The 27085-nt window shown below is 55.3% G+C and overlaps 1 protein-coding gene across 5 annotated transcripts; it reads right to left on the bottom strand.

The window, feature by feature from the left end:
- Positions 1 to 2440: 2440 nt before the first annotated feature.
- On the bottom strand, positions 2441 to 24904 carry SH2B2 (SH2B adaptor protein 2). Of its 5 annotated transcripts, none has more exons than XM_066201990.1 (10): positions 24831 to 24904; positions 23791 to 23920; positions 14246 to 15136; positions 11913 to 12014; positions 8154 to 8245; positions 5929 to 6023; positions 5565 to 5747; positions 5259 to 5452; positions 4371 to 4542; positions 2441 to 3942 (listed from the first exon to the last, which is right to left on the bottom strand). In XM_066201990.1, exons 3-10 carry the CDS (start codon positions 15107 to 15109, stop codon positions 3629 to 3631), a joined length of 2016 nt encoding a protein of 671 aa, XP_066058087.1. In that variant the 5' UTR covers positions 15110 to 15136; positions 23791 to 23920; positions 24831 to 24904; the 3' UTR covers positions 2441 to 3628. The 5 variants fall into 5 exon arrangements, with proteins under 5 accessions (XP_066058087.1, XP_066058091.1, XP_066058088.1 ...); XM_066201994.1 differs by having other exon boundaries at positions 5580 to 5747; XM_066201991.1 differs by lacking the exon at positions 24831 to 24904 and adding an exon at positions 24554 to 24575.
- Positions 24905 to 27085: the final 2181 nt, after the last annotated feature.

Below are 27085 nucleotides of genomic sequence, written 5' to 3'. Positions count from 1 at the left end.
TGGGAGGAAGGCAGGATGGCTGCAGGGAGCAGCTGGACTCTCTTGCCCAGAACACAGCTCAGGAAATAAACAGGCCGCTGCCTGTCATCCAGCAGAGCCCTGGCAAACCGTGGGGAAAGAGACCTGGGAACGTCTCACTCTCAAACTACATGTCGAGGGAGTTGGTGCAGACTCTTGATGTATTCTGCATGATTTGCTTTTAAAAAATCTGGGGGGGGGAAAGACAGTTACTTCGGTCATACAAAAATAGAAAGTATTTCATCAAAATGCAAAGCCCACAAAATCAGAGTGCAGGGCTGGGATCTGGGCAGGACTGGGCTTACTGAGGTCAGCAGATTTGCATTAGAACAGGGTAGTGTTTTCATAGGCCAGTTCGAACCAAACAACAAAACTCGGCTCCCTGATCTTTATCAAAGAAGCTCATTTGTGTTTCTGAAGAGTTCTCCTACCAAAGGGATCCTTCTGGAAGCACTGCAGTCCTTTGCTGAGACAGACCCTGCACGTCAGGCAGGAGCAGCCGTGGAGATCCAACACCCACGTGAAACGTGGGCAGCTGCGCTGCTGAAATCTCTTCGCATTTTTGTCCTGTTCGTGCAACGTGCCGGGGCACAGCTCAGCACCAGCATCCCTGCAGACCAGTCCAGCATTCCCGCAGCCCAGTGCTTCTCCAGCCCCGGGCAGAGGGCTGGCATGGAATCCAGCCCACACGCTAAGGCTGCTGTCCCCTTGTTTCACCATCAAGTCTCTGCGTTAGATGCTGTTTTGTCCCGCCCTGCCCTTCCAGGCACCCTGTGAAAGGAAAGGGATGTTTTCCAGCAAGGCCGATGCTGTAATTAGTCAATTTGCTAATAAGCTGAGGTGTGAACGGCTTTCCGTGAGGCAGGAGGAGCAGCTGTCCCTAAGGCACAGCCCTCAGTGTCACCTCCCCAGCTGCCCAGCTCCTGATGGATGAGCTCTCCAGGAGCGGTGAAAAGGCTCTGGTGACTTTTGGGGAGGGAATGTTTTTGTGAATGGATCATGACACAACCATGGCCTGATTACCGAGCTGAGCAGCTCCCTCCACCCCCCCAAAAGCCATGTGTTAGCTGCGTCTGTCACTGCTTAGCTGTCACAGTACAGTCTGGGACAATGCTCCAGTTTTCCCAGGGGATTCTCAGCAGAAAAGAGCACACTAGAAAGACATACAACGTCAGAGCATGAGGCACAGTCTCCCAGGAGAGATGAAGGCAGAGGAGGGGGAATAACAGGCCAGGGGGAGCTGCTGGGAGATGCTAGAACAGGCCTTTAGCAAGGGAGGTGCACCTTCACCGCCCAGGGCTGCTCATTCCCAATGATCCTGCTGCTTGGGGGATGGACCATTCTGACTTGCAATACTGACTAACCAGACAAAGTAAATAACAGACTGGGAGGAGAGGAAACCCTGTCCTGTACAGCCTGAACCCACCCTCCTCCTCCCTCTGCTCAGCAGAGAACTCTCTGCTCCCTTCCTCCTCTCTTCTCAGTGCACTCCAGCGGGCAGAGACAGACCCAGCCTGGCCCCAACTGCCTGGAGATAGCAACGAGGTCTGCACACATGAGACATGACAGCATCCTCCTTCTCTTTTTTTTTTTTTTTTTTTTTTTTTTTTTTTTTTTTTTTTTTTTTTTTTTTTGTAGCAAATCCAGCAAAGCCCCAAGCTCTTCGTCACATGCTGTTGTTTTTGCAAGTGATTTTATTTTAAAACCGGAACTCGAGTTCTCAATTTGTTTAACAAGTCCCCCCCCTCCCCTTTCTTTTTTTTAAATAAAATTAATTTATTCTACACAACAGTAAACTCTTCCAGACTCTTCCCTATTTACAAATTAACATCTTTTGCTTACAGATCATTGCTTCCCCCTCCTTTTCCTATCCTGTGACACAGAAAGTGAGAAACAAAGCCAGTATCCGAAGGTCTGTAAGGCAGTGCTCCCATCCAGCCTTCTGGATCCCACTCTTGGGGCTTCAGGGAAGAACCAGAGTAATGATGTCTGTGTCAGATCTGAAGGTCTCCCCTCACCCACCATGTGTGTTAAACCCATCAACCAAGAGCATCCAGCCTCTCCCTGCTCCTCTGAGCTGTGTTTTAGCTGGGCTGAGGAAGGAGAAACACCCCCAACAGAGCAAATTGCTCCTGCTGCCCTCTGAAGAGCCGTGTGTTTGGGGAGAAGGTGGCATTTGCTGCAGGAATGGGATCCACCAGGCCTCGTCTCACACATCCACGGTGCCAGAAAGGCAGTTTTCACATCACAGGAGGAGGCAAGGAGCCTTGGAAACACCTCCCCTGTCCTCTTGAAGCAGGAGGCACATGTGAATCAAGCGCTGGGGACATGCTTTGCTAGCTCAGGAAAGAAGGCACCTAATAAATAAAAATTTGGCCTAAGCCAATTCCAGGCAAATTCAAGGTGGTGTGTGTGTGGTGGGTTGTGTTTTTTTTTTTTTTTTTTTTTTTTTTAACCAAGGGGGACATGCAAACATTTTGTCTGCAAGCAAAGCTGCCCTTCTGGAGGGTCTCCCAGCCCCCATGAGGCACAAACCCTGGCCTGTAAAACCATCCTCAGGGCTTCCATGACCTGTTGGAAAAGGACTGATGTAGTGTTTTTATTCCTGCTTTCACCTGCAAGGAATACCTGCTTTTACCTGCAAGGCAAAGCTGTCCCTCACCTCTGGACACAGCCCTTGGCCTCTGCCTGACCCTCCAACAGACCCTGAATGACCAAAAGCTGATAAAAAGAGGAGGTGTTGTCATATTTTCCAAGGTTTGCCTTGAGCAATGGAAAATATTGCCCAGCTGTGGCAGAGAGCAAGCAGAAGGCTGATGCCCTTGTGGAGAGCTTAGGTTTTGAAGAATTGAGGAGGAAAGGGTTACCCAGGGATTTGCTGTTGGTAAAGCAAGGAGAGAAAGGGAAAGAAGGAACAGAAAAGGCAGGACAGCAGGAAAACCCTTCCTTGAATGCAATTCATTAAACTTTGGACAAAAACCTTCTTCTGTCAGAGGGTAGGAAACACATGCCCCAGAGGGAGCCCAAAAACCAGCCCAGATAAACCCTCAGGCCTCTGCAGCAGCCCCCTCTCAGTGATCCATGTGTGCCAGAAGAGTCTCTGCATGGAGATCTGACATTTCCATGCTCATCCCAAAATGCCAGAGTCCCTCGGCAGCTGGTTTGCAGGGCGATGGTGCCAGAAGGATGTTGGCCATGCCGGGCTCTTGCCCCAGAGGGGACATGCCAAGGTGCTTTGGCTGGAGGATGGAGCCTGTCACAGCTTTGGGTGCCATCCCACGATGGTCATGCCCAGGAGGAGATGCAGGGAGCCCAGCTCAGCCCTGGCAGAGCTCCTGGTCCGGAGGGAAGGAGAAGAGGCTGCAAGCTCTAAAATGGCACTGACTCTTTCAGCCTCCCACACCCCCAGCACTGCCCCAACCTTGGGGTTGGTGTCACGTCCAGCTGGGACGTTGCCCACCGCTGACACAGCTCCCAGAAGCAGCAGGGAGCGAGGAGGACGTCCCGGCTGGCTCGCTGGTGGTGGCAGGAGGAGGTGGTGAGGCCGGTGCAGTGGGGAGGGGCACAGCTGCCCCGCTCCCCCCACCATGCAGGCCCCATCACAGGGGGCTCAGTAGAAGGAGTACTGGTTTTCCACCGCCCGGGTCCGGCTCCGGGCACTGTCAGCCTCGTGGTAGTCCTCGGCACTGGTGGCAGCGGGCTCCGGCCGGCGCTCGGTGCTGCCGCTGCGGCTCCGGGGGCCCAGGGCACCCTCCAGGCGGTGGTAGGGTGCGGGGACTGGGACAGTGGGGGCCACGGCCACCCCCTCAGCTGGTGGTGGCACCGGTGGGCCCGTGGGTGCTGTGCTGCAGAAGTAGTGTGGAGGTGGCAGGTCGACCCGGCAGCCCGGTGGCTGTGACACGAGGGGTGGTGGGGGGCCAGTGTCTGCAAGGGAAACAGGAGCTTGACCCCTTCTGTGCTGCCTGTGGGCTCGGCCCCCTCCCTCTCCAGTACCTTCCCACACACCCTCTCCATCCTTGACCCTGTTCTTCTCCAGCCCTCCTTCCCGCTCTCTCCCAGCACAGCAGGACGCTCCAAGCCTTGCAGACCCCTCTGCTCCTCTCCTGCCCGAGCCAGGGGACTGACACCCACAGCCAGGGACAGGGGGTCACACCGACACAGCCCTGCTGCTGTGTGGTCCCCAACGCCCACCTTCAGTGGGTGACCCCCACCCTGGCACATCTCCAGAGCCACCCACATCAGCAGGGCACTGCTTTAGGGAGGGAATCCCATGGATTTGTCCCTTTTAGGTCCATCCCAGCCCCCCCAGCCCTCCACGTGCAGCCCTGCCCCTGCCCAGCCCTGGCACCCACCGGGCTGCGGGCTCTGGGCCACCACATAGCTGCGGAGGGTGATGTCGGCCGCGCCGCCCGACTCCAGCGGGATGGGATGCGTGTGGAAGTGGCGCAGCATGTCAAAGATGGTCTGGAACCAGAGGTGCTGCACGTGGCACTGCCCGCTCTCGTTCAGCGACAGGCGCAGGTGCTGCAAGTGCAAGGGGCAGGGGGGTGAGCTGGGGGTGGTCAGGGTGGACCCACCCTTGCAATCTGCAGGAGCCTCCTCCGTCAGCCAAGGGAGGTTTGCTCTGAGCCCCTCTCCCCCGTCTCTTGTGTTTACCCTGCTGCAGGGTGTTTCCTGTAAAATCCCACTTGCTGCAGGCCCAGGAGAAGTTTGACCCCTCCTGGGGATGAACACCATAAGGAAACACACAGAGAAGGGTGTCTGGGTACAACCAGGGGTGGCTGAAGCTCTGATCCCGGGGTCACAGGCAGCCTGGGGAAACCTCTAGCCCACCTGAACTGCTTCTTGCAAGGTGACCAGAACAGGTAATCTCTGCTAGAAAAGGGGCCCAGCAAAGAACTGCTTGTGGTTGGTTTTTCATAGTGCATCTGTACTTCAGGACACAGAACAGACAAGGAAAGGGGAGGGGAAGGTGTGCCAGGCTACACTGAGCCCCCCATGGGGTATTTATCCATATGCTCACGTGACAGGCGCTGATCCAGTTGGGAAAGTGTAGAAGGGGCTGGGCAGGATGCAGAGGGATCTTGGGGAACAATGGCAGGTGGTCCTGAGGGATGCCCTGACAGGGTGCAGCTCCCTCCAGAGCTGCTGTCTTTGGGGGTCACTCACAGAGCAAGAAGGAACCTGAGGTGCTGGGCAGGGCTGGCACTAACATTTACAGAGAAGCAGAAGACACCCACCTTGGCTTTGCCCTGGAAGTTGAAGGTCAGCACATACTCCCCGGGCCGTGTCTCGCTCTGCCGGATGACGAACAGTCCGTGACTGCGGGCGCCCCCGAAAAGCACCAGCTGGGCTGCCTTGATCCGTGACAGAGTCCCGTGGAACCAGGGGAAGTCAGACAGGTTGATCTCAGCCTCGGCCTCACTGTCCTCCCCTGCCCGCAGGGACAGCAGGTTTTTAGGAAGCACCCGAACATCCCCCCCCCTCCTCTCCCTCTGTGCACCCTCCAGAGGGAGATGCCAGGGCTGCCTCCTGCATCCCAGTACCTGTGAGATGCCCACCAGCAGCTGGGGAGGATTCCAGCGTCTGCAGGAAGTTTTCCAGTGGGACATGGGTGAGGAGCTCCCCCAGAGAGTCCCTGCCCCGGCCCTGGGGCACGGGGACAGCGGTGGCCATGGCAGTGTTGTGAGCGCTGGGCAGGGCACATCTGTCTGGTGGCCTGGGTGCCTCTGGAAGGGAAATTGCAGAGGGATGAGTTTGTGGCTCAGGATCACACACCACCACTGGGCAAAGCTGGGGCTGTCCTGCTCTGCAGGCAACTCTGTTGGATACTCCTGGATCTCAGAGACACCTGAGGGCTAGGTTATGGCCCTGAGGGACTCCCAGACTTTCCCAGATGTAGTTCCTTACCGTCATTCAGGAACTCGCAGCTGGACGAGGTTGTCCTGCCTGGCAGACAGGCTCCCTGTGCACAGGACACCAGCTCAATGTCGTCCCCACTGTCCCTGGAGGAGAGCAGAGACAGACACACACGTGGCACTTCAGCTCACTGGCATGGAATGGGGACTCAGCTAAACAAAATTCCAGTGTGATCCAAGAGCACATCCTATTGCTCCTGAATTCCTCCCAAGGGGTTGCTGCTGCACCAAGAGCCTTGAGAGGCAGAGCAGCCACCAAACATGACTTTTTGAGGGTGAGAAACCAGCGTGGGAGGGATTAAACCCTTGAAAGCTCACACTGCACAGGTCATGCCCGTCGGTTCCAGCTGCAGGATTTTGCTGCAGCCTTGTGGGTTTGGAAGGAAAGCTTTCACCTTGACTCTCAGTGCTTTGCTTTGCACCCACACATCCTCCCACCACCAACCTCCACCCGAGGGCGCTTTCACTTTCACCCTCTGCAAAGGGAATTACCCACGCACGAGAATTACATCCCTAAAAGACATAAAACACTAAGTCAGGAAGCCTGGAGCAGGACAGCAAGTGGGAATAGAGCCAGGGAGCCACTCAGAGCATCCCTGTTGCCGGCCTTCGCCGTGCACTTCAGCACCCTTCTTGCACAATCATCCGACTTGCTCCACATCCTATTTTTATCCCAGCCACCAGCAAGAGCCCAGAGCTGCCTACAGCACTCGGCTGCTCTTGCTTCACACGGGCCACGTGGGCACAGGCAGCGGGGAAGCGGCTGCGTCGATGGCAACAGCTCCCCGTGAGCTGCTGAGTTATTTAGTGGCCAGTGAGTGAATCAGCCACGGGGAGTCATTCAGCTGCAGCCAGTTAAAAACAAGAAGGGAGGAAGGAAACCAAAACCAACAGCACTCTGCAGAAAAGCCGTGGCTGGGCGCTCACGCGGCGGCTCCAGCACGCAGCCCTTGGCAAAAGCATCGGGAGCTGATTGAGAATTCGCTCTTGGCACCGAGCGTGTGTGTGTCGGTGTATTAAACAGCTCATTATTATTTGCTCTGGAGTTCATTATTATTTGCTTTACAGTCACGTCTGGAGGCTGGAGCGGGCCGGCGCTGGGTGCTAAGCAAACAGCAAGGGCTGGGAGGCTGCCAGGGCCAGAGCTGGGGCTCGAGGGGAGCACGGCCGTGGTGCTCAAACCCAGCTGGAAAACCAGCACTGAAACGTGGAGTGAGGAAAAAAAAGGCCTTTTCCCAGCCTCACATCAGCAGCCCAGCCTCAGCAGTGCTTCTTGAGTTACAGAATCACAGAGTGGTGTGGGCTGGAAGGGAATTTAAAGCTCGTCCGGTTCCACCCCCCCAGCATGGGCAGGGACATCTTCCACTTAGCCCAGGTTGCTCCAAGCCCCGTCCATCCTGGTGCTGGACACTTCCAGGGATGGGGCAGCCACAGCTTCTTTGGGCAATCCATGCCAATGAATTATAGATTTCAGAAAACAGCAAAAGGAGCAAAGATTTGGAGTGCACCAGTGCATCCTCTCTGTGAGATGCAGCCTCCATGGTGACCAAATGCCTCTCTAGCAGGAGGGGGTAAGGGCAGCCTGGAGGCAGCAGGAGCCTCTCCCAGCCTCAGTTATTTGATGTTTTCACTGCTTACAGGCATGGGCACCTGGTTTTTCCAAAACTGTGCCAAGAAAGGCAGTGCCAGGGTTTCCCTGGAGGTTGGGCCTGTCTGAGCCAGGTGAAGGGCAGCAGCACCAGGCACACAAAGCTCCCTAACACAACTTGCTCCATGTGCTGATGAAACAGCAGATGAGAAGTTTTGGCTGAGTTATGACTCCAATGACAACAGTGATGCCACTGTGATAGAAATACAAATAAATAAATTAAACCAGCAGATTCTTAAGTATATAATGGCTGCTAAGCTGGAAAAAACCCATGGAAAATAGCTCAAATATGGTGTAAAAGCTTCAGAAGGTGGGTGTTAGGAGCTTCCTGCTTTAAGGCTGCATTCTCAGGTCACCTGCTTCTGCCAGGCTGAGGGGACGTGAGGCAGAGAAGGGTGAAAAGGTGGCCAGTGCTCTGCACCCCCGGTAGACATAGGCTGCTAACTCTGCCTCTAGACCTCTGCTGGTGTGAGCTGGGCACTTCCTGTGACAACCCAAGCAGCAAAAATGGCATCTGGGTAACAGCCTGTGCTCAGGCCCCACAGAGCCCCAGCCCCTGCAATCCTTACCCGGGGTCGATGCAGTCCTGGATATCAGCCACCCACGAGTGCTTCTGCAGGGAGTCGATGGTCTCCAGGATGTACTCGGCCCCATTCTCCACCTGCAGGCCATGTGGGATGGAGTCAGCTGTGCTGGGGTGCTGCCCCCCACCCCGAGGCAAAGCACACCCCACAACCCAGCCAGACCCCTGAACAGCAGCTCGGCTGAGCAGGAGAGGATCAGTGTTCCACCCCATCCCAGCACATGCCAAGGGGTGGCCCGGATGATCAGTGTCCCACCTCATCCCAGAACAGGAGTTCCAAGGGCTGACCTACAGAGATGCATCCCAGATGACCCCTGACCAAATCTGGAGCTCAGAGGAAAACCCCACCCCACTGTTATCAGCAAATGCATGACATGGTTTTTTTTACAAGGTTTTTACAGCCTCCCTGGAAAAAACACACCTGGCTGGCAGTGTCAGGCACACGGCACTATGCCCAAGCACAGACAGCATTCCTCACTCCTGGGGGACCTCTGTGTCGCCCCAAAACTAACTTTGCACAGGTATAGCAGAAGCCACGCTGCTCTCTGCCCCAAAACCCTGCCAGATCCCAGAGGTTTAAACCTCTCCTCTATTATCTTTTCTGCCTGCTGATCTGTGAGGCTTCTGACTTCTGATTGCAGAGTGGGAGAGAAACCCTCTTTCACAGGAAAAAAAATAACAAATAAAAACTAGGAGGCAAAAGAGCCTCCAAAGTGTCCAGCCCAAAGGAGCTGTGCCTTTGTGGGGCTGGGCAGAACACAGAAGCTCCACATCAGTGGACTCAGATGCCATGGGATGTGCCTCTGGCAGGTTTCCCTGCATCCCTCATGGAGCCTTAAACATCATGTTCCCGAGGTGGCAGAGCAGCCCTGACTCCGGCAGGGTGTCGCATTGCCAGCTGAGACAACCTCCAAGCAAATTCAATTAATCACAAACAACTGAATCACCGTCCTGAAAATAAGCAGGGAGGGCAAGGAACAGAGCCCTGGCTGGGGCTGAGCAGTGACCTGGACCCTGTCCCGAGCAGAGGTGCAGGGGAGTAGCAAAGATCCCCCTCCCCAGTTTGTTCAGCTTAAGAGAGGATCTTCTCTGGCTTTTTGAGGGCAAGGAATGAAGCTGACGTGGGAGACGGGGCTGCTCACTCATGCAGAGCATGACAGCAAGCAAAGCACGTGCAGGGCTTGGGTATTTTGCAAGCACCTGCTTGTGCAATGGAAAAAACTGCATGTGCTTGGTGTCTGATGGGCTCTGGGGACACGCTGGCTGCTCATTTTTAGGCAGTCTGGCAGAAACTATTTCCGTGTGGCCTCCCCAAACAAGGCAGGGGCTTTTCCAGCTATCGTAACCTGTGTGTTGTGTGTGAAGGTTGAGATTGAGCTCCACATTATATAGGAAGGGAAACCACAGCACCCAGCTTGCCCACATAACCTGTACCCCAGCACTGAGGGTGCTTCACCCCCTCTGCAAGTCCAGCCAGCGAAGGGGGAATGGGAGAGCAGAAAGATGTCCCAGCAAGAAGGACCCAGGCAGAAAATGAACCACAAATAATAGTGGATGTGAGAAAAAGGGAACAGCATCCTGTGCCAACAGCTGGGAGGGGAGAGCAAAGCCTGGCTGGTGCTCCATGCCGTGCTTGCTGCCTCAGCTCACTCAAAGGATCGATTGTGATCAATTCCCCTGTGGCAGGGTGAGAGCCAGGACAGGGCAGGAGCAGGAGGTACCTGGTAAAGCAGGTGTTTTCCAGCTGGCAGGGTCTGGAGCATTCCAGCAGGGTATTAAAGGAATGGCTGGAGCAGTCACCAAGCTGTTAGCAGTGGGAGGGGAGAGAGCATGTCTGGCTTCAGAAGATGGGAAGAGGGCAAGTGCAGAATTTTCCTCCAGCAGCCAGAGAAACCAACCCTGACAGGCACCCAGGAGGCTTCCCAGAGCTGAAACCCCTCAGAGGGATCTGTCCTGACCAAGCCCATCTGCTCATGCTCACGACAGCCCCAGGGATAGGGAGAAGCAGTGGCACATCCTGGGTGTTGAACACGCTTTGGACACTGATGTGACACATTTGAGGAGGGGCTTGTAAGGGGATCTAGAAAACGTGACAAGAAGTAGTTGCTGAGCCATATTCCAAGAGCAGAGATTGATGGCTGATGGGTTATCAACGGCCAGGCGTCAAAGCTGAGGGATGTGCTCAGCAGCTCCTTCTCACCAAAGGCTCTCTGTGCATGCTCCTCAGGGATGAGGATGAAAGGATGTGAGGATACCTGACCAATTAATGGCTGACATCACACTGCAAGTGTGTTGGAGGAGCAGGCAAGAATTCAAATGAACTTGTCAAAGCTGAAGTGGAAGAAAAAGCTGAAACCAGCCTCCAGCTCAAGGACAGGGTGAGCCCTGGGCTCACAGTGATTACTGTGGGTGTGTGGGCTGGGGAACCACGACTTGGGAGCAGTTCTGCAAAAATCATCCCAGAGTTACACCAGCCCACACAGGCTGAGCGTGAGTAAACATCATCATTGTCGTGGCGTGAGGAAAGCAACTGCATCAGCTTGGGCTGGACAGAGAGGAAGAAGAAAGGAGAAGCAATCCTTCCCATCTGCTCTGGGCCACAGCCCCACGTACACTTTGGGGTGTTCCATCTCCAGAGCCTGCAAGGAAAGCAAGGAGGACCTTGGGCTGGTCAGTCTGGAAAACAGAAGACACTTGAGGTTGGCCTTTGAGGCACAGAAAACAACAGCTGGATGAGCCTCTGTGCCCATGGTGGACACTGACCACTGCTGAGGCTGAAGAGCAAGAAGCCCTCAGGGAAGGGAAGGTACCAGGAGAAGTTGTGTGACCTTGCCAAGGAGCTGGATTTGATGGAAAGAAATTTCCCCTGGGAGTGTGTGCTGGGGCCAGGTGGATTTCAAGGCTTGGGAGCTTTCACAAAGCCAGGCTCAATTTCCCCCCTCTTCTCCTTTCATAGTTTTCTAAGTTTTCAAGCAGGTTCATTCAGCTGGGAGGCCCAGCCTCTCCACTCTGCTTTGCCACACACTCTTGGAGAGAAGCATCAGGGAGAGAGGTGTTTGTTTAGAAGAGGTAGAACACAGAAATGCTCAAAATCCAATGGTCCATCACCATCATGGTGTCTAAGACCTTGCAAAATTCAGCCCTGATCTGCCATGACAGGCTGCTGTCTTCCAGCAGAGCAGGAGGCAGCACTGAGCTAATTAATTGCATGATATGGAAAATTCTGACGAGACTTTCACTCTCTGCTCATGCCCCCAGACTTGTGTGGTTGGTCCCCAGGGTCTCACTGGCCCCACAGAGCCGTTCCCATGGAATCATTAAGGCTGGAAAAGACCTCCAAGACCAAGTCCAACCTTTGACCAGATGTCACCTCATCAGCCAGACCACATCACATTGTGTCAATGAAACAGCCACCACACGTCACCAGTCTAGGACAGCAGCAGCCACAAAACCACAGGCAGCTGCACCAAGCAGCATTTTCCCTTGCAGGTTGTCTCGGGTCAGTGATTTAACCCATCTCCTGGTGACACAGAGCAGCCAAACCCCGTGGTGAAAGCCAAACTGCTTGATCCCAAACACCCCAGTGTCAGCTGGAGGAGGCAGGGAGCCTGCGGGGAGCATTTGTGCTGTTGGCATCTCAGCTCTAAAAGCCAAGGCAACAACCCCTTTGGGGCCTGAGCCTCCTGCACTGCAGGGTTAGCAGGTGCAGACGGGGTTCCTGTAGGGATCCACACCCTGCTCTCACCTTTAGGACAAAGGTGTTGTCTTTGTCAGGCATCTCCAGGGGCATGGTGGTGCGCACCTCGATGATGGCCGACAGTGGGATGCTCACCTTGGGTTTGGAAGCCTGAGAAAAGGAAAAAAAAAAAAACAGAGAAAATAAATGAAAAGAAATCAATGAATTAAAAAAAAAAAAAAAAAGTCACTCAATTGAATCAAACTGTCCCTGGGGACAATGCAGCAGGGCTCTCAGAGGCAAGATCAGCTCAGCCTGTGTGGTTATTACAGGGGGGAGAATAAACAGCATTGATTTCCCTCCCGTGCCTGATAACTCTGAGCTCTGTGAATTAAACCAAGAAGAGGCCCAGTGGAAGACAGGGAGGTGCTTTTAACTGCCAAACCACCCTTCTTGCTCCACTGCAGGCTGATGTGCCAGCTCTGCCAACACCACTTAATTTCTCTCCATTTTCAACCCTCTCCTGATGGAGAGAGCTGTGCTATCTGATGGGGGATGTTTCCCATTTCCCCAGCGCAGGAGCAGCATTTCAACCAAGCAGCTACGACGCAGCAGCCTCAGCCATGCAGGGAATTTTAATTACATTAAAATAAAGAAAAATGAATTTCCCCCAGGGCCCCTGGCACCCGCCGGAGCCTCGGTGGGGAGGCAAGACCCGGTGCCTCCCACTCCAAGTGTTTGCTGAGCAACAAATTCCCCAGATATTTGTTTTAATTATAACAAATCCCCACAAAGGAGCTCGTGGAGCTGCTCTCCAGGGCTGGTCCCCTCCAGGGCTCTGGGATTTGGAGCATTGCAGCTGCAGGAAGCAGAGATGAGATCTAGTCACCAAAACCTGTGCCTGGTGCCTTGGGTGCAGTGGGTGGGATGAGGCCAGCCAGGAGCTCCTGGCTGCAAGTTACCAATAATGGGCTCACTTCCCATTTTTATTGGGAAATAAAAATAAATAAATCCAAGACAGAACAGAAACTGCTTTTTTCCCTTGCAGGATGTTTCGTTTCTGCCAGCCCCAGAGCCCCAGTGCTGCCTGCAGACACGTCTCAGCCGTGCAAGGCTCTGCCCATCCCTGGGGAATTTTTCCATCTTGGTGTTTGCACAGGAGAAGGTCAGAAAAGGAAGCGGCAGCTGCTTCGAGAGGAAAGGAAACAAGGTGATAATTCACCTCTGAGCCAGAGAAGGGTCTGAGAATCACAGAATGCTTTGGGTTGGAAGGGACCTTAAAGATCATCTCATTCCAACCCCCTCCTCTCCGGGAGGGTTCTTCCTTTTAAAGGTTTAAAGATGTGGCCATAGTTTTTGTAGGGTCTGTGCGAAAACAAAGCTGTGGGCTGCTGAAGCAAAAAAGCAGTTTTCTTCCAGCTGTGCCAGACTGGTGCCACTTTTACATTTGCCAGATGGAAAGCAAGATGGGATGAGAGGAGAAAGCTGTAAACCAAAGCAGGGTGTGATTATAACAGAAGAGCAGACAATGTTCATAAAAGTTGCCATAAAATAATCTCAAAATTGATTTTTAGAGGCAAATCAAGATACACTAAAAAAGGAATCCCTCTACAAGCTCTCTCTTAAATGTTTTAAGAGCAGCAGTTGTTCCATTTTAACCAAATATATTTTCTCTTAGGCGCAGCTGACACGCCAGGCTTCATCAGATCCTCCATCCATAGAATCATGGAATGGGTTGGGTTGGAAGGAATCCTGTTCCACTCCCTGCCATGGGCAGGGACACCTTCCACTAGCCCAGGTTGCTCCAAGTCCCATCCAACCTGGCCTTGGACACTTCCAGGGATGGGGCAACCACAGCTGCTCTGTCTGTGCTAGGGTCTCAGCACCCTCACAGGAAGAATTTCTTCCCAATGTCCCACCTATCCCTACTGTCTTCCAGTTTAAAGCCATTCCCCCTGTCCTGTCACTCCATGCCTTTGTTAGATGTCCCTCTCCAGCTCTCCCATAGGCTCCCTAGTGGGCACCATGGACATGGGGTTGTTTCCTTCCAGCCAGGCCCCATTCCTGGGCTGGGGAAGCCCCCAGTGCCATCTGTACCCATGCTGAGCTGCTCTCCAGACAGATGCATTTGATCTTAAACTCATGTTTTATATTTTCTCAAAAGGTGAGAGGCACAGACCAACACCAACAGTGCAAGGTTCATTTTGGCCTGCAGGCTGGATGAGTTTCAAGCACATTTTCCCATCCATTCGCACCTCAGCCACACACCACCAGATCTCCCTCTGGACCAGAGCTGGATTTCAGCCCAGCTCAGCAGTGGAAACAAAAAAAGCCCCAAGCAAAGCCCAGCTTGCCGCTTGAATTTCTCATTAAAACAACGGTGGACAAAAGCCAGGACTTACCTTCGGAGGGACATAAAACTCCAGGAGGAACCTCTCTCCTTCCACCTTGACGGCTTTCCGGAGCAGGAGGCGGCACTTCTGCCACTGCGAGCTCCCCACACAGTTCGTGTCATCGGCCACCATGTAGCGCAGCGTCCCCTCCCTCTGGATGTCCACCAGCTCCACCTTGGACGAGGGCACCTTGGACAGGCGCAGCTTGTGTGTCCATTTCTCCCGAGGGTCCCCCGGCTCCTTGCCCCCCGCCGGCCACGGCTCCCTCTCGGCTCTGCCGCGGCCGCCCAGAGCAGCCTCGGCGCCCGGCTCCGGAGAGGATTTGCGGTGCCACATCTCCTTCATCCCATCCACCACGCACAGGCTCATGTTCCTCAGGGAGAAGCCTTTCTTGAACTTGGGCTTGGCAGCAGCGTGGATGGAGACGTCCTCCGAGCTGCGGGACTGCCCGTAGGAGGAGACCTTGTGAGCCTGCACCTGCTGGGCTGGGGTCAGGTACCGGCTGGCGCCCAGTGGGGCGTCCATGCTGTCCAGAGACTCCGTGGATGTCTCCTCCTTCCTCGGGGTGACCTCCCGCCCGTAGGGGACGTGGCAGTTCTGCAGCCCCACAAAGGGCACGATGTTGTACTTGGTGGGCGAGTCAGACACGAACACCCGGCTGACCTCCAGGCTGAAGATGTCCAGGAAGTTGGCGGTGAAATGGTGGGAGAAGGAGGTCTCTGCCCCGGGGGTGTCGTAGTGGGGGTTCTCCTTCAGGAACTGGCAGAACTTCTGGGCGAAGTCCACGGCGGCTGCCTGGGCGTGCAGCTTGCAGAACTCCCTCCAGTCGGGGAGCGGGGAGGAGGGCTCCTGGCACAGGGCATCGCCGTTCATGGCTGCCCCATTCCACCTGCCGGCGGGCTGCGGGACAAGGACACGGCCTGAGTGTGGCAGGGACACGGACAACCCATCCTGTCCCCCAAAAACAGGGGCATGGACAACCCATCCTGTCCCCCAAAAACAGGGAAAAGGACAACCCACCCTGCACCCCCAAATGTGGGCATGGACAGGGACAACCCACCCTGTTTCCCCCCACATGGGGACACTGACAACCCACTCTGTCCTCCCCCAAATGGGGACATGGACAATACACCCTGACCCCCAAAATGGGGGTGACCCCTTGCCATGATGCCAGAGCCGATCTGCAGTTCCAGTGCAAAGGAAAATGCTGTGGGAAAGTGTCTGTGTGTTGCTCTCTCTCTACCTCATCTACTAAGAAAAAAAAAATCTTGGCCCTGGCAGCAGCCATAAATTGTACTTATTTTACGATTATGACCATGCAAAAGCATTATCGATTTCTCATGAAACCGCTAAGGAGTCCCCGAGTGGAGAAGCCTGGGGGGATTTGCCTGCAGGATTCCTCTCACTGTGTCTGCCTGGGCATGGCACAGCTCTCCAAAGGGGGAGGGAGCACTGGGAGTCCTGGAAGTATCCACCCAGGGCTGCACTCTTCCCTCTGCACCCAGCAGCTGGTCCTTCTCTTTCTCCAGTCTCCATTTCTGCCCTCATCCTTTGCTACACCAATTTTGGGATTTCACCCTCCCCGCTGAGCATCAGCTAACAGGTAACCCAGCACACGTCCTCAGCAGAGGCCAGTGAGTAGGTGGGGTACAGGGAAAAGGAACAGAAGCCAGACCCAGGAGCACACCAGAAGTTGATGGGAGCTGCAACCAGACCCCTGAGCCCTTGGGAGAAGCACCATTTTGCCCAACCTCCACACTGGTCCTTCTCCCAGTGGCTGTGGGACTGGCAGGGCATATGTCCAGTCCAGCTTGGTGCTCATGCTGCACTTCTCAAATCTCTGCCTGGCTCTGGGCAGCACGAACAGCCTCCCCTGGGAGACCCCAGCAGTGACTGTATGTCAAAAATCACCTCCCAGTGCCAAAACTGCTCATGGCTGCTGGTGCTGGTGGGCCTTGGCTGGAGCACTGCTGAGCCCATGGCCCCAAACACCTGGTCCCTGTGTCCAGACACCCCTCTTTCCTCCACTCCAAGAGCAGCAGTTTGGCAAACCCACCTCAGCTGGCTCAACCACCGAGCCCAAGGCTGCCTGTGGCTGCCCTGCTCCAGGCAGGGATTGTGCCTGTGGGATCCAGTTCTGGAAGGGCAGGACAGTTCCCCCGGGTTTTGCTGCTCTCCATTCACAGAGCAACTCTTTCCCTGGATTTTGTTGCTCTCCATTCACAGAGCAGCTCTTTTGCTGGCGAGGGATTACTCCTGCTAATAAATCACGCGCCGTATCCCGCCAGCAGCTTACACGGCCGGTAATTAATTACTGCTCGGATGAACGGCACCAGCCACGGGATCGGGGCGGGCACTGGGGACTGGCATAACCTGCTCCTTATCCTCCAGACCCCAACCGGGTCAGTCCCCAGAGCCCAGGCAGGACCCAGCCCTGAAGGCTGTGATCCAGAGCTGTGGCCAGGAGCTGGTTGCCATACCCCCAGCACATCCCTATGGAGATGAGGTCTCTGGGAGCACCCCCATCCCAGGAAGTGGCTCTCAACCCCCTCAAACAGGGAGAAACCCACACAGGCAACAAAATCCCAACAAAACCACCAGACATGTGGCATTCTCCCACCTTTAAGGCAGGGATGCTGCTCCGTGCCCCAGCTGTGCCAAGGAGGCACTGAGGACAGGCTACACATGGACCTGCACTGGCTCCTCACATCCCGCAACACCAGCAGAGCTCCAGCCCCTGCAGAAATCCCTGGCAAAGCTCTCCCCAGCATCACAGGGCTTTCCCAGAGACCTGAGCAGGGAGCCGTGCCAGCTGGGAAAAAAACCATCCCTGCAGTTTAGGAGCAGTGTCTGAATTTCCCCAAGAGACATCAGCAAAGCAGCAGAAAATGCAAAGCTGTTTGTTACCCGCCCAGCAAATGAAATTCCTAATTATCCATCCATCACCAAGCAGAGGATTTAAAGACTCTGCCCTTTGAATTGAAAATTCACAACCCCAGCTCTGCCATGGCCCAGGAGCTGCCCTGGCACCAAGCCACGGGCCAGGAATATTTGGGCTCAGGAGAAAAGGGAGATGAAACGGAGTCTCCTGCTGCTAATCCAAGCAGTCGCAGCAAGAGCAAGGGAGAGGGAAAGGGTGCAAAGGGAAAAGAGCAGGAAGGGGCTCGTGGGGGGAAGAGAAAGCCCCTCCTGGTTTCCCTCCCATGAATTTGGGGGAAAACACAGCTCCCCATCCCTCTCTCCAGGAGGGGCTGGCGCTCAGGACCTGCCTGTTTGAAACCAAGGGATGGCAAGCTAACAGACTCCGAGAGGTTAAGGGGAAAAAAAACAAAAACAAGAACAAGAAGGGAAAAAAAGGCACTTCAAAAAAGATAAAGCCCCAAACAAAAAGCCTCAAGGAGATCCAGGCATGGCAGCCGGGCTCAGGCTCCGAGACACGCACGCAGAGGCATCACAGCATCTTCCTTTCATCTGCATGGGGATGACAGACTTTAAAAGGCCAATTTATAAAAATGAAGCCTAGAGGAGAGACATCTGGCAGGTCTGAGGAGGCGGTGGTGGGGATTACTAACCCTGTGCCACATATCCAACCGCCCCTGCCCGGAGCACAGCCAGGAGCCCCCGGCCAGCATCCAACAGCACAGCCTGGGAGTCACTGGGGTGGTTTAAGGGCAGCCCCTGGGACCGCAGAGCCATCCCCGCCTCTGATTCACCTGATTTCTGCAGGAAGCAGGCTCCCAATTATCTGTGTAGTTTTACCTTTAATCTGGATGCCTGCACTCCCCTCCATACCAACAGCTCTGCCCCACTTCTTGAAATAACTTATCATGCCACAGACAGCATCCCCGGGCAGAGCGGTGGAAGCGGAGACGAAAATAAGCTCACGATGGAAATAAGCAGCAAATCTGCAAGTGCTTTTTGGAAAGGGCCATCCCCTGCCAGCCCAGCTTCATGAGGGCTGCAGCATGCTCCAGGCACCCTTCTGAGCACCAGATCCCTTTGGAAGCGCCATCAGCCCACTCCACAGCTGGCTCAGGGGCCATAGCCTTGAGTCCCTGACCTGGGTGACACAAGAGAACAGACAAATAAATATATAAAATGGGGTAGTTTGTTGGCATGAAGAAGCCATGGAGTGGCAACCTTGGCATCAGGCAGGTGACAGGCTCCTAACCCACCTGCACGAGTCCCCAAACTCCTCCCAGGGCAGAGCTGTGCCTGCTGCCTCTGTCATTTGGGAAACTGAGTCAAGATTTAAGAAGAGAAGATAAAAATAAAGAACTTCTGGGGTTTGCCAAGTGGAAACCCAGGCTGGGATGGCAGGTGAGAGCCAGCTGCTGGCAGTGATTTGGGACACCTCTCCCACCAAGGTGTGTTGAGGCATCCCCTGCTCCGGGAGGGGTGAGCACATAGAATAATCTGAAAGTCAAAGCAAAGCTACTGACCTCAAGAAGAAATGAAATTTAAACTGTCAGCAGAAGCGCAGGAGACCATAAAAAAACAACTCCCCGGTGAAGCAGGAGCCAGGGAGCAACAACAAAGCCACTGGGATTTGCCGAACCAGAGGCGTGGGGAGGAACCAGCATCTAATGAGGTGTAAATAACCCGAATGCGCAACACCGGTCATGGGATGGCCAGCACAGCCTGCCCAGCGCTGGCTCTGATGGCTTTATTTAAGGAAACAACCCTAATAAAGAGATGTTTCCCTTCCGCCCGGCGCAGCGCAGCCAGGCTGGGACAAAGTGATCCGAAACTCAGCGGGGAAAAGCACTGTCTGCTGGAGGTTTGTGAACGGCAAGTGGAATCCCTCCATCCCCGCCTGCATCCCTCCACCTCCACCTGTGTGAGAAAACCACGCCAGAGAGCAACGGGAAAGGAAAAAACCAGCGCAGGAGGGCGTGCAGCAAAGCCCTGGCTCCGGGGCAAGGAGATCCCAGCCCCGGCTGTCCCAGTCCTGCAAGGCTGCCGGGTTTCCAGCAAGATCGATGCCACTCAAAGCCCCAGCTGGTCATCCCGATCCCATGAGGGATGACATGAGGAAACCCAGGCACCTGCTCCCCCCCAAGAAAAGCGCCTGACCTAAGCGTGCCGTGCCGGAGGAGATCCCCGAGTCACGAGCAGGTCGCCGAGCAAGGCGATACCCCCCGGCCCCCCCCGAGGTGATGCTCCTGGCAGGCAGCTCCTGACACACACAGGCAGCTCCCGAGGGAGCCCGGAGCCCGCCTGCCCCGGGCAGACGGAGAACAGCTCAAACAGGGAAGGGTTTGTAGCTGACTGGCTGCAGGGGCAGCGGGGCAGAGCGAGCAGGCTCAGACCGATGGCAGGAGAGGAGCAGGGGCATCATCCCCGCTCCTACTGTCCGAGCACAACGGGATGAGGGATGTGCAGGAGCTGATTTCCCTCCTATTCCACAGCTGAGACCTGAAGCAGGTGACCAAGTGACCTCCCTTTGTCACCTTGAGGACCCTTCCCAGCCCTCGAGACCCACCAGAGCTTTAACTGCAGGCAGAGGCTGAGCTGAGGAAGAGAAAACCATGGGGAAAAAAAAGCAGAGCTCACCTGCCTTGTGCTTTTCACACCCCCCTGGACCTCTGACCACAGCCCTGGGGTGGGAGAAGCTGATTGCTCTCCACGCTCCTCAAGCACTCCATGTACTATTTATACGTTTATACTATTGTGATCTTAAATCAGACTGCCTGTCTGAACCAGACAGAAATGGAAACGTTCTTTGTTCCTCTCATTTACTGGCCATCCCACTGAAATATTAATTGAACAGCATTTTGGCCTCAAATTTTATAGTCAAACCACCTGCCCTGAACCAATCCCTCAGCAGAAGCATGCTTTAACTCCCTGCCCAGATGCATTTTGGGGTCCACCTGCAGCTTAGAAAACATTTTTCTGGAGAGAAAAGGCTCCTTGTGCCTATTTCTGCTGCTCAGAGAGGGGCTGCCCACTGGCCAGCCCAAGCTCTCAAAAAAATGCCCCAAAGCACTCAGTAGTGCTGGGTGGCCAGGATCCAGGACAAGATTTTGGGGTGCAGGTGCTGATGGGACTCATCTTCCAAAGAGAAAATGGGCAAGAAATGAACTTTTCCTCCTCTTGCACAGAAGGGTGTCCCCACAGCTCTGTGTGATATCCTGATTCCAGCCCCACGGGAACCAATGCTCCTGAAAATGAGCAGATGGGCCCATGAGAGCCCCCCAGTAAAACCTAATGATGTAAAATCATTTCCCACTACCCTGACCATACCACAGGGTCATTACTCTCCCTCCCCTCCAAAATCCCCCACAGTGGATGCTGTACCTCCTGTGCTGACAGCTGCTGGAAAATAAAGACAAGTTCATAGATAAGATCCACTGGATCTCAGATAATCTTTTCCCTGAGTAATTCCATCCAGCTTGCAGGGAGCCACTCTGCCAGCCCATGCACGGGGCTGGAGCATCACCCAAGGCACTCAACCCACTGGGTACCAGGGGGACACCTCAGCCATGGGGACATGGTCCCTACGGCACGGTGACAGTGATCAGCAAAGCTTTGGTGCATCGGGGCATCATGAATGCAGCTTGGGGCTTGGAGGCTGTGTGCAGTGTCTGGGAATAAAGCAGAGACACCCCCTCAATGTCCCAAAGGAAAAGTTATTGGAAAAAAAAAAAGAAAAAGCTTCAGGTGAAGGAGGTCAGAGGCTGTTGTCCATGCCCGCTCACTTGGATGCCACCTCACGTGCCTGTCTTCAGCCAGAGAGCTTCCCACAGAAAACTACCCAGTGCAAAGTCTATTTTTAACCACCACAATAGCAGAGCCTCCCCCGAGGAGCAGCAGAAGCCCTGTCCCCAACCAAGCAATCTCACATTTCCCTCGCTAAGCCTCGATTTCCTTCCGCCCCTCAGCCCACAACAAAACCCTTCTCCTCCTCCTCCTCTTGGCTTCCCATCCTCAGAAAACTATTTGCACATCCATCCATCCATCCCCCTCCAGGCTGGTGTGCCGTGGGTGCAGAGTGTCCTGCACACCTGTTACACATTAACCACTGACCTGCTACCTGTGGGCAGACCCTTCCTGGGCTCAGAAATGCCAAACAACTGGAGATCCACCTGCTCAGCCCCCTCCCCTGGATGCGCCCAAAACTCCAGGGATTTAAAGATAAAGCCCTGCAGCATCAACCCTATTGCACTTTCCAAAGCAAGTGCAAATTCTTTAAAAGACTCTTGCCCTGGGGATTGCTGTGCCATGGAGGAGCTGTTTGGCTGTTTTTGGGGAGAGGGCTGAGTGGATGCTCAACAAAGCAAATCCTGATGGATCCAGCACAGTTATCACTGGGCAACCCCCATCATTAGGTCAGAGAAACCCCAGAGATTGTTTTTCAATTACAGCACATCATAAACATGAGATAAAGTTACACAGTTCTGTAGGAAATTTTCTTATTATGTTTTCTTTTTTTACGTTGCAGATCTAATTCCCCACACGCATCACTGTCTCATGCCCGCCTGCAAACAGCCTTAAACTGCTGCCTAATGGTATCTGAGCTGGGGAAATTCAATTCTACCCAGCGCCTCACCCAGGACTGCTACAATCACTGCTAATTGCTTAAGTGGTGTATTAAGCAAAATAAAAATTCCAGTGGGCTTTGAACCCCCCCCTTCCCTCAACCAGATGATGCCAAAACACCCTGTTACAGCTGCCAACCCTGGCTGGAGATCCAACCTCAAATATCCTTTTTCTCTTCACTGTGCAGGGATGCTCCTGGGCAGGCAGAGCTTCGTAGCATGGCTGTGACCACGCCAGAGGGATTCACAGGCTGTGTCCAACTTTGCCATCCCTCTTTGCCAGGGTTCTGGGATGCCATCGCAGCCCGTCCCCTGCCCCAGGGTCCAAATGCTGCCAGGACCCAGTGGAGCAGGGCACAGACATCTTCCCGGTGGGACCCTGGGGTGGATGCACACTGTGTCCCTCTCCTGTCCCCTCACCTGTGGGTGTGGATGGATGTGGGGCTCCAGTCAAGTCTCATCCCAAACCCAGACCCTGCACAAGAGCAAGCAGATCCCCCAAGCCCTTCTGGTTTTCCCTTCAGCAAAACTCAGCTGTGGGATGCATTTTTCCCTTTAGGCATGTTCTCTCCTCCTCTCCACCATGATGGAGCCAGCTGGGATTGAATTTCTGTGAGCACACCTGGGGCCAGGGCCACCAGGTTCCCTCTGCCTGCACGAGGAAGTGGATCACCAAGCCAGGGACAAGTCTCCAACCCGTGTCCCACCACCTCAGTGTTATCCATGGGCAGGGAAAGCAGCTGAGGTCAAGTGAGGGCACCCACAGGCAGGAGGGTAATGATGCAGGAAGCCCAGGGGCACCCCAGCCAGCCTGAGTCAGCAGGGCCAGATGTGCAACCATCATCTGGTTTCTCTGCTTCTGCTGGGAAGAAGAAGAGGAGGAAGAGGAAAGGCATTAGCCAGCAACATCCTCATCTTGGAGAGACGGGTGTTCTACCTCCAAGGAGGAAGGACAAGAGAAGGCTGGACAAGAGCATGCTGCCATGAGGGTGCTCACAATCCAGGAGAAGAGGGGACAGACCTGATGGCCCAGGGGATCAGCCCTGCAGACAAGCAGCCACTGCAGCCCTGAACCAACTGAGGAACTCACACTGGAGGAAGGAGGTGATTTTAACCCCAAAGCCTTGACCAGAAAGGGATGAGGACCAGGGCTGACTCACTCTCCTCGAAGGCACAGGGGTCTGGTCACTGAGCTGGTTGAGACACCAGACAGGGTGGGCAAACCTCCCCAAGCTGGAGCAGAGAGGATTATGCAGCTTTCTTAGGAAACACTCAGTGGCAGCCCTGGGCTCTTCTGCTGCATGACAGTGATGGTGAGACACTGGGAAATAGCACTGAAGGACACAGAGGGAAGGTTCAAGGGCACTTGCCATCCCATCTGAGCAGATCTCCTGGCAGCACACACCCACCTCTCTGTACAATTGTGGCCTCCCTCAGGGAAGGGGGGCTGAGCATTTTGGGAGAGCCTGCGTGGTTTAGGAGGATGATTCCTATTTAGAAAGGCATCCCCAGATGTCCATGGTCCTTCTTTGCTTTCCCAACAAACCAAACCAAAAATCCTCATGGAGGGGAGTTCTGAGTAATCACAGAATCATTTAATTTGGAAAAGACATCCAAGATCATCCATTCCAACTATTCCCCCAGCACTGCCCAGGCCACCACTAACCCATGTCCCCAGGTGCCACATCTAAATGTCTGTTAAGTCCTCCAGGGATGGTGACTCCACCACTGCCCTAGGCAGCCTGACAACCCTTTCAGCAAAGAGATTTTTCCTAATATCCAACTAAACCTCTCCTGGCATAACTTGAGGCCATTTCCTCCTGTCTAGTCAACTGTACCTGGCGACAACTTCCTTTCAGGCAGTGGCAGAAAGCGAGAAGGGTCCCCCTGAGCCTCCTTTCCTCCAGGCTGAGCACCCCCAGCTCCCTCAGCTGCTCCTCATCCACTCAAAGACACGGGAGCAGGGCCCAGGGGGATTTTGGGCAGGGTGCTGGGGGGACAGAGAGATTTTACCTCCTTTCCCGTTGCAGTTCACAAGATCCCCGAAGCACCGGCAGCGTGGCTCTTGCAGGTCAAATGCATAACTTCAACCGATCAATTTCCACACTGGAAGGAAGTACCAGACCGACTTGGAGGGAGGGACCTGGAAGGCAAAGGTTCGGGCTGTCAAGCCCTGGAGCCACAGCAATATCCCCAGGCACATCTCACCTCCCCCAAGCCACAATCCCGCTGGGCTCCAGCCTGACTTCACCAAAACCAGAAATAAGCAGAAGGGGCAGGCAGAAAGTCCCCCCGAGCCTCCCAAGGGCCTTCCCGCGGTGCTGCCCAGGCTCAGCAGCACAGGGCTGGGGGAGGAAGCTCGGGGGCCGCCGCTGCCCCACGGGTGTCCCCGGGGGACGGGGGGCACCGGCTGCCCGCGGCTGCTGTGCCTTCGGGGGGACCCCCGCGACCCCTCCGGAGCAGCCTGCACCCCTCCTGCAAACCCAGCCAGACAATACTGACTGAAAACAACGCAGCATCCATGCGGGGGGCTGCGTGCTGCCTTGTGCCCCCCATTCCGGGGCTGGGGAAAAACAACCCATGGCTGCAACCTCCCATCCCCGGCGGAAACCCCCCCCCCCCCCCCTTCCCCGGGGCAATCCCCCCATCCCCGGAGCGGCCCCCGGGGCCGGGGGAGCCCAACCCACGGCTGCAGCCCCGCTCCCCCGGGTCTGCCCCACCACCGCCCCCCGCCCCCGCGGGGCCCGGGGCCGCCCGGAGCGGCGGCGATGCTCACCGGGAAGGGAGGGGGGCGACCCGGCCCGGGGGGGGAGCGGCAGGCGGCGGCAGAGGGGCGGCAGAGGGGAGAGGGCGGCTCGGGGACCCTCCCGAATGCACCGCGCCGCAGCGCCGGGGGGCGGGACCCTCCCCCGGGTGGGGGATCCGCGGCTGAACGGGGGAGCGCGGGGAGGGGAGGGGAAGGGGGGGGGGGAATAACCGGGAATAACCGGGAATAAAGGGCCCTCCCCGCTCGGCGGTGCGGTGCCGATACCGGTACCGGAGGATGCGCTCACCCGGCCCCGTTGGCTCGGCTCGGCTCGGCTCGGCTCGGCTCGGCTCGGCTCGGCTCGGCTCGGCTCGGCTCGGCTCGGCTCGGCTGTGCCCGGCCCGGCCGCCCCCCGCCCCGCCGGCAGCGCCGCCCCCCGCACCGCCCCCGCCGCCTTAAAGGGCCCCGCCCGGCCCCGCCGCCCCCGCCCCGCGCTCCGGGATGGCCACGGGGACCCCCAGGGACACCGATCCATCCCCGCCCACCGCGGGGTGCCGGGGGGGAGTGTCTGCGGGAGCGCCCCAGAGAACGGGGCACCCCAAATCTATCCTCGGGAAGAGCCCTTAATTCTCGGACGGGCTCCTCAACCCTCCCGTGGGCACCGCAAGTCCTTGGGCAGCACCCTGAATTTTCGAGGTGCCAAATCTTCAGGCCTCCAAGATGCATCCAAAATCCTGGCAGGGCACCCCCGCGCTCTGAAGAGGGGCTGCAGCCTTTCCTCACCCCATCTGTCACCCAGCGTTTGTCCTTGCGCTGCCCAGGGGAGGGGATTGGGGTGATTCCCCCCACACCCGCTTTCCCAGGGGGCACAAGGCAGGGTGGTGGGACTGGAGTGGCTCCAGGGGGAGTTTTTGGGGTCTGGACACAGTGCCTTTGCCATCCTGCTGATGCATTTTGGGGCCCATCTCAGAACACTTTCCCTGCCAGGAAAGGACAGACTGAACGCCAGGACAGGGTGGGTTAGGATGGACCAAGCCCCAGGACAGGGGAACTGAAGCCTGGAGAATTTTAAGGGATAGAGTTGGGGGTTACACTGCCTCTGGGACCCTGCACAGCCCCCCCCAGCCTCCCCATGGCGTGTCCACGGGTGGATAAGGATGAGTCACCATTAAAAAAAAAAAAAAAGAAGGAAAAAAAAAGGATTTGCAGGAGGAACAAATCCTTTTTACTTTTGTGAAGCACCTGTAGGATTAAGACAATGCTGGTTATGTAAGAGGTGGAGAAGGGAGGGTTTTATCATTATTGTTATTATTATTATTTATTTGTTATGCTTCCTCACCATCCTGTTACCCTGAGGGGTGGATTCTGGGGAGATTTGGGGAGAGGCTGGTTTGAGGGAGAAGAAGGAAATTTGTTGTAGGGCTGGTGCAGAGTGATGCACCATTTGCTTTTTCTTCCCCCAAGGCAGCATCTTCCTAAATATTTCTCTTTTTTGGTGTGTTTTTGGCAGCAGCACGAAACATGGGCCAAGGTGGACAGTGCAAAAGCACCACTGAGGAGTCACAGCTGGGACAGGGACTCTTGATTTTCTCCATTGTGGCTGGGTTTGTGATGATTTTGGGTGGATTCTCTCCCTTCTGGCTGGTCACATTTTCAAGGCCAGGTTGAACAGGGCTTGGAACAACCTGGTCTGGTAGAAGGTGTCCCTGCCCATGGCAGAGGGTGGAATGAGAGGAGCTTTTAAGTTCCTTCCAACCCAAACCATTAAATGTTTCTGGCGTTCCATGATTCCCTTCCCAGGAGCATTCTGGGGATGAAGGGATGCTCACAGAGAGGCTGGATCCCACTGCTCAGTGCAGGTGACCCTGGGCCACCCACCTTCACCCACCTCCCACAGCAGCTGACAATGTGTTTCCACCTCCCCCCCCCCCCCCCCCTTCCCCTGCCTCTCCTCCAAAAAGCCTCTCTCCCATTCATATCCATTTTAAAGAAAACACACAATCAATAGTCTCTCAGGCTGGAATTTCATTAAGGTTTTCATTGCACTCGCTATCGATTGGCAGCAGGGCCGGGAGCTGCACGGAGCTGCTGCCGTGCCCTGCCTGTGCCACGGGACCACCCACACCATCCGAAAGGGATGGGGCCATGCAGAGGATGTGGCTCAGCTCCCATGCAGGCAGCTGAAAGCCCAGCATCCCAGCTGCTTTTACTAACTCCTGGATTTTACCAACCATCACTAAGAGCAAAACCAGGAGCCCAGGGAAGGGCTGGGGTGCTGGGATTCCTTTCATGAACCAGGACAAATGCTTTGTGATTGCAGAGGCTTTGGTGCATAACAGGCTCTCTCCTGCCTTCCCTCCATGGGATGCTGCTTGTTTCAGGATGTGTAAAACCAGGCTGGAATGCCTGGCCTTGCTTCCATCAAACACGGGGGCTGCAAGTAAAAAACACCCCAGGGCTCTGAGTGTGGAAGGGCACGGTTTGCTCCGCTGCTGGTCGGTCACTTGGAAAATCAAGTGAAAAAATCCCAACCTCTAAAAGTGCTCGTGGGCTAATTTTAGG

This window comes from Chamaea fasciata, unplaced genomic scaffold, assembly GCF_029207755.1.
Source record: "Chamaea fasciata isolate MVZ Bird 193981 ecotype frontalis unplaced genomic scaffold, bChaFas1.0.hap1 SCAF_21, whole genome shotgun sequence".
In the NCBI taxonomy this organism is placed as follows: domain Eukaryota; kingdom Metazoa; phylum Chordata; class Aves; order Passeriformes; family Sylviidae; genus Chamaea; species Chamaea fasciata.
The sequence above is the reverse complement of the archived record's forward strand: the minus strand, read 5'-3'. Positions and strand labels throughout refer to the sequence as shown.

Coding starts and splice junctions, on each gene's coding strand:
- SH2B2 (XM_066201990.1), bottom strand. CDS start 15,109: ATGAACGGCGATGCCCTGTGCCAGGAGCCCTCCTCCCCGCTCCCCGAC. Junction 12,015..14,245: donor AGTTTTATGTCCCTCCGAAG/GTAAGTCCTGGC, acceptor TCCTTTTCTCAG/GCTTCCAAACCCAAGGTGAG. Junction 6,024..8,153: donor CAGGACTGCATCGACCCCGG/GTAAGGATTGCA, acceptor GCTCTCCTCCAG/GGACAGTGGGGACGACATTG.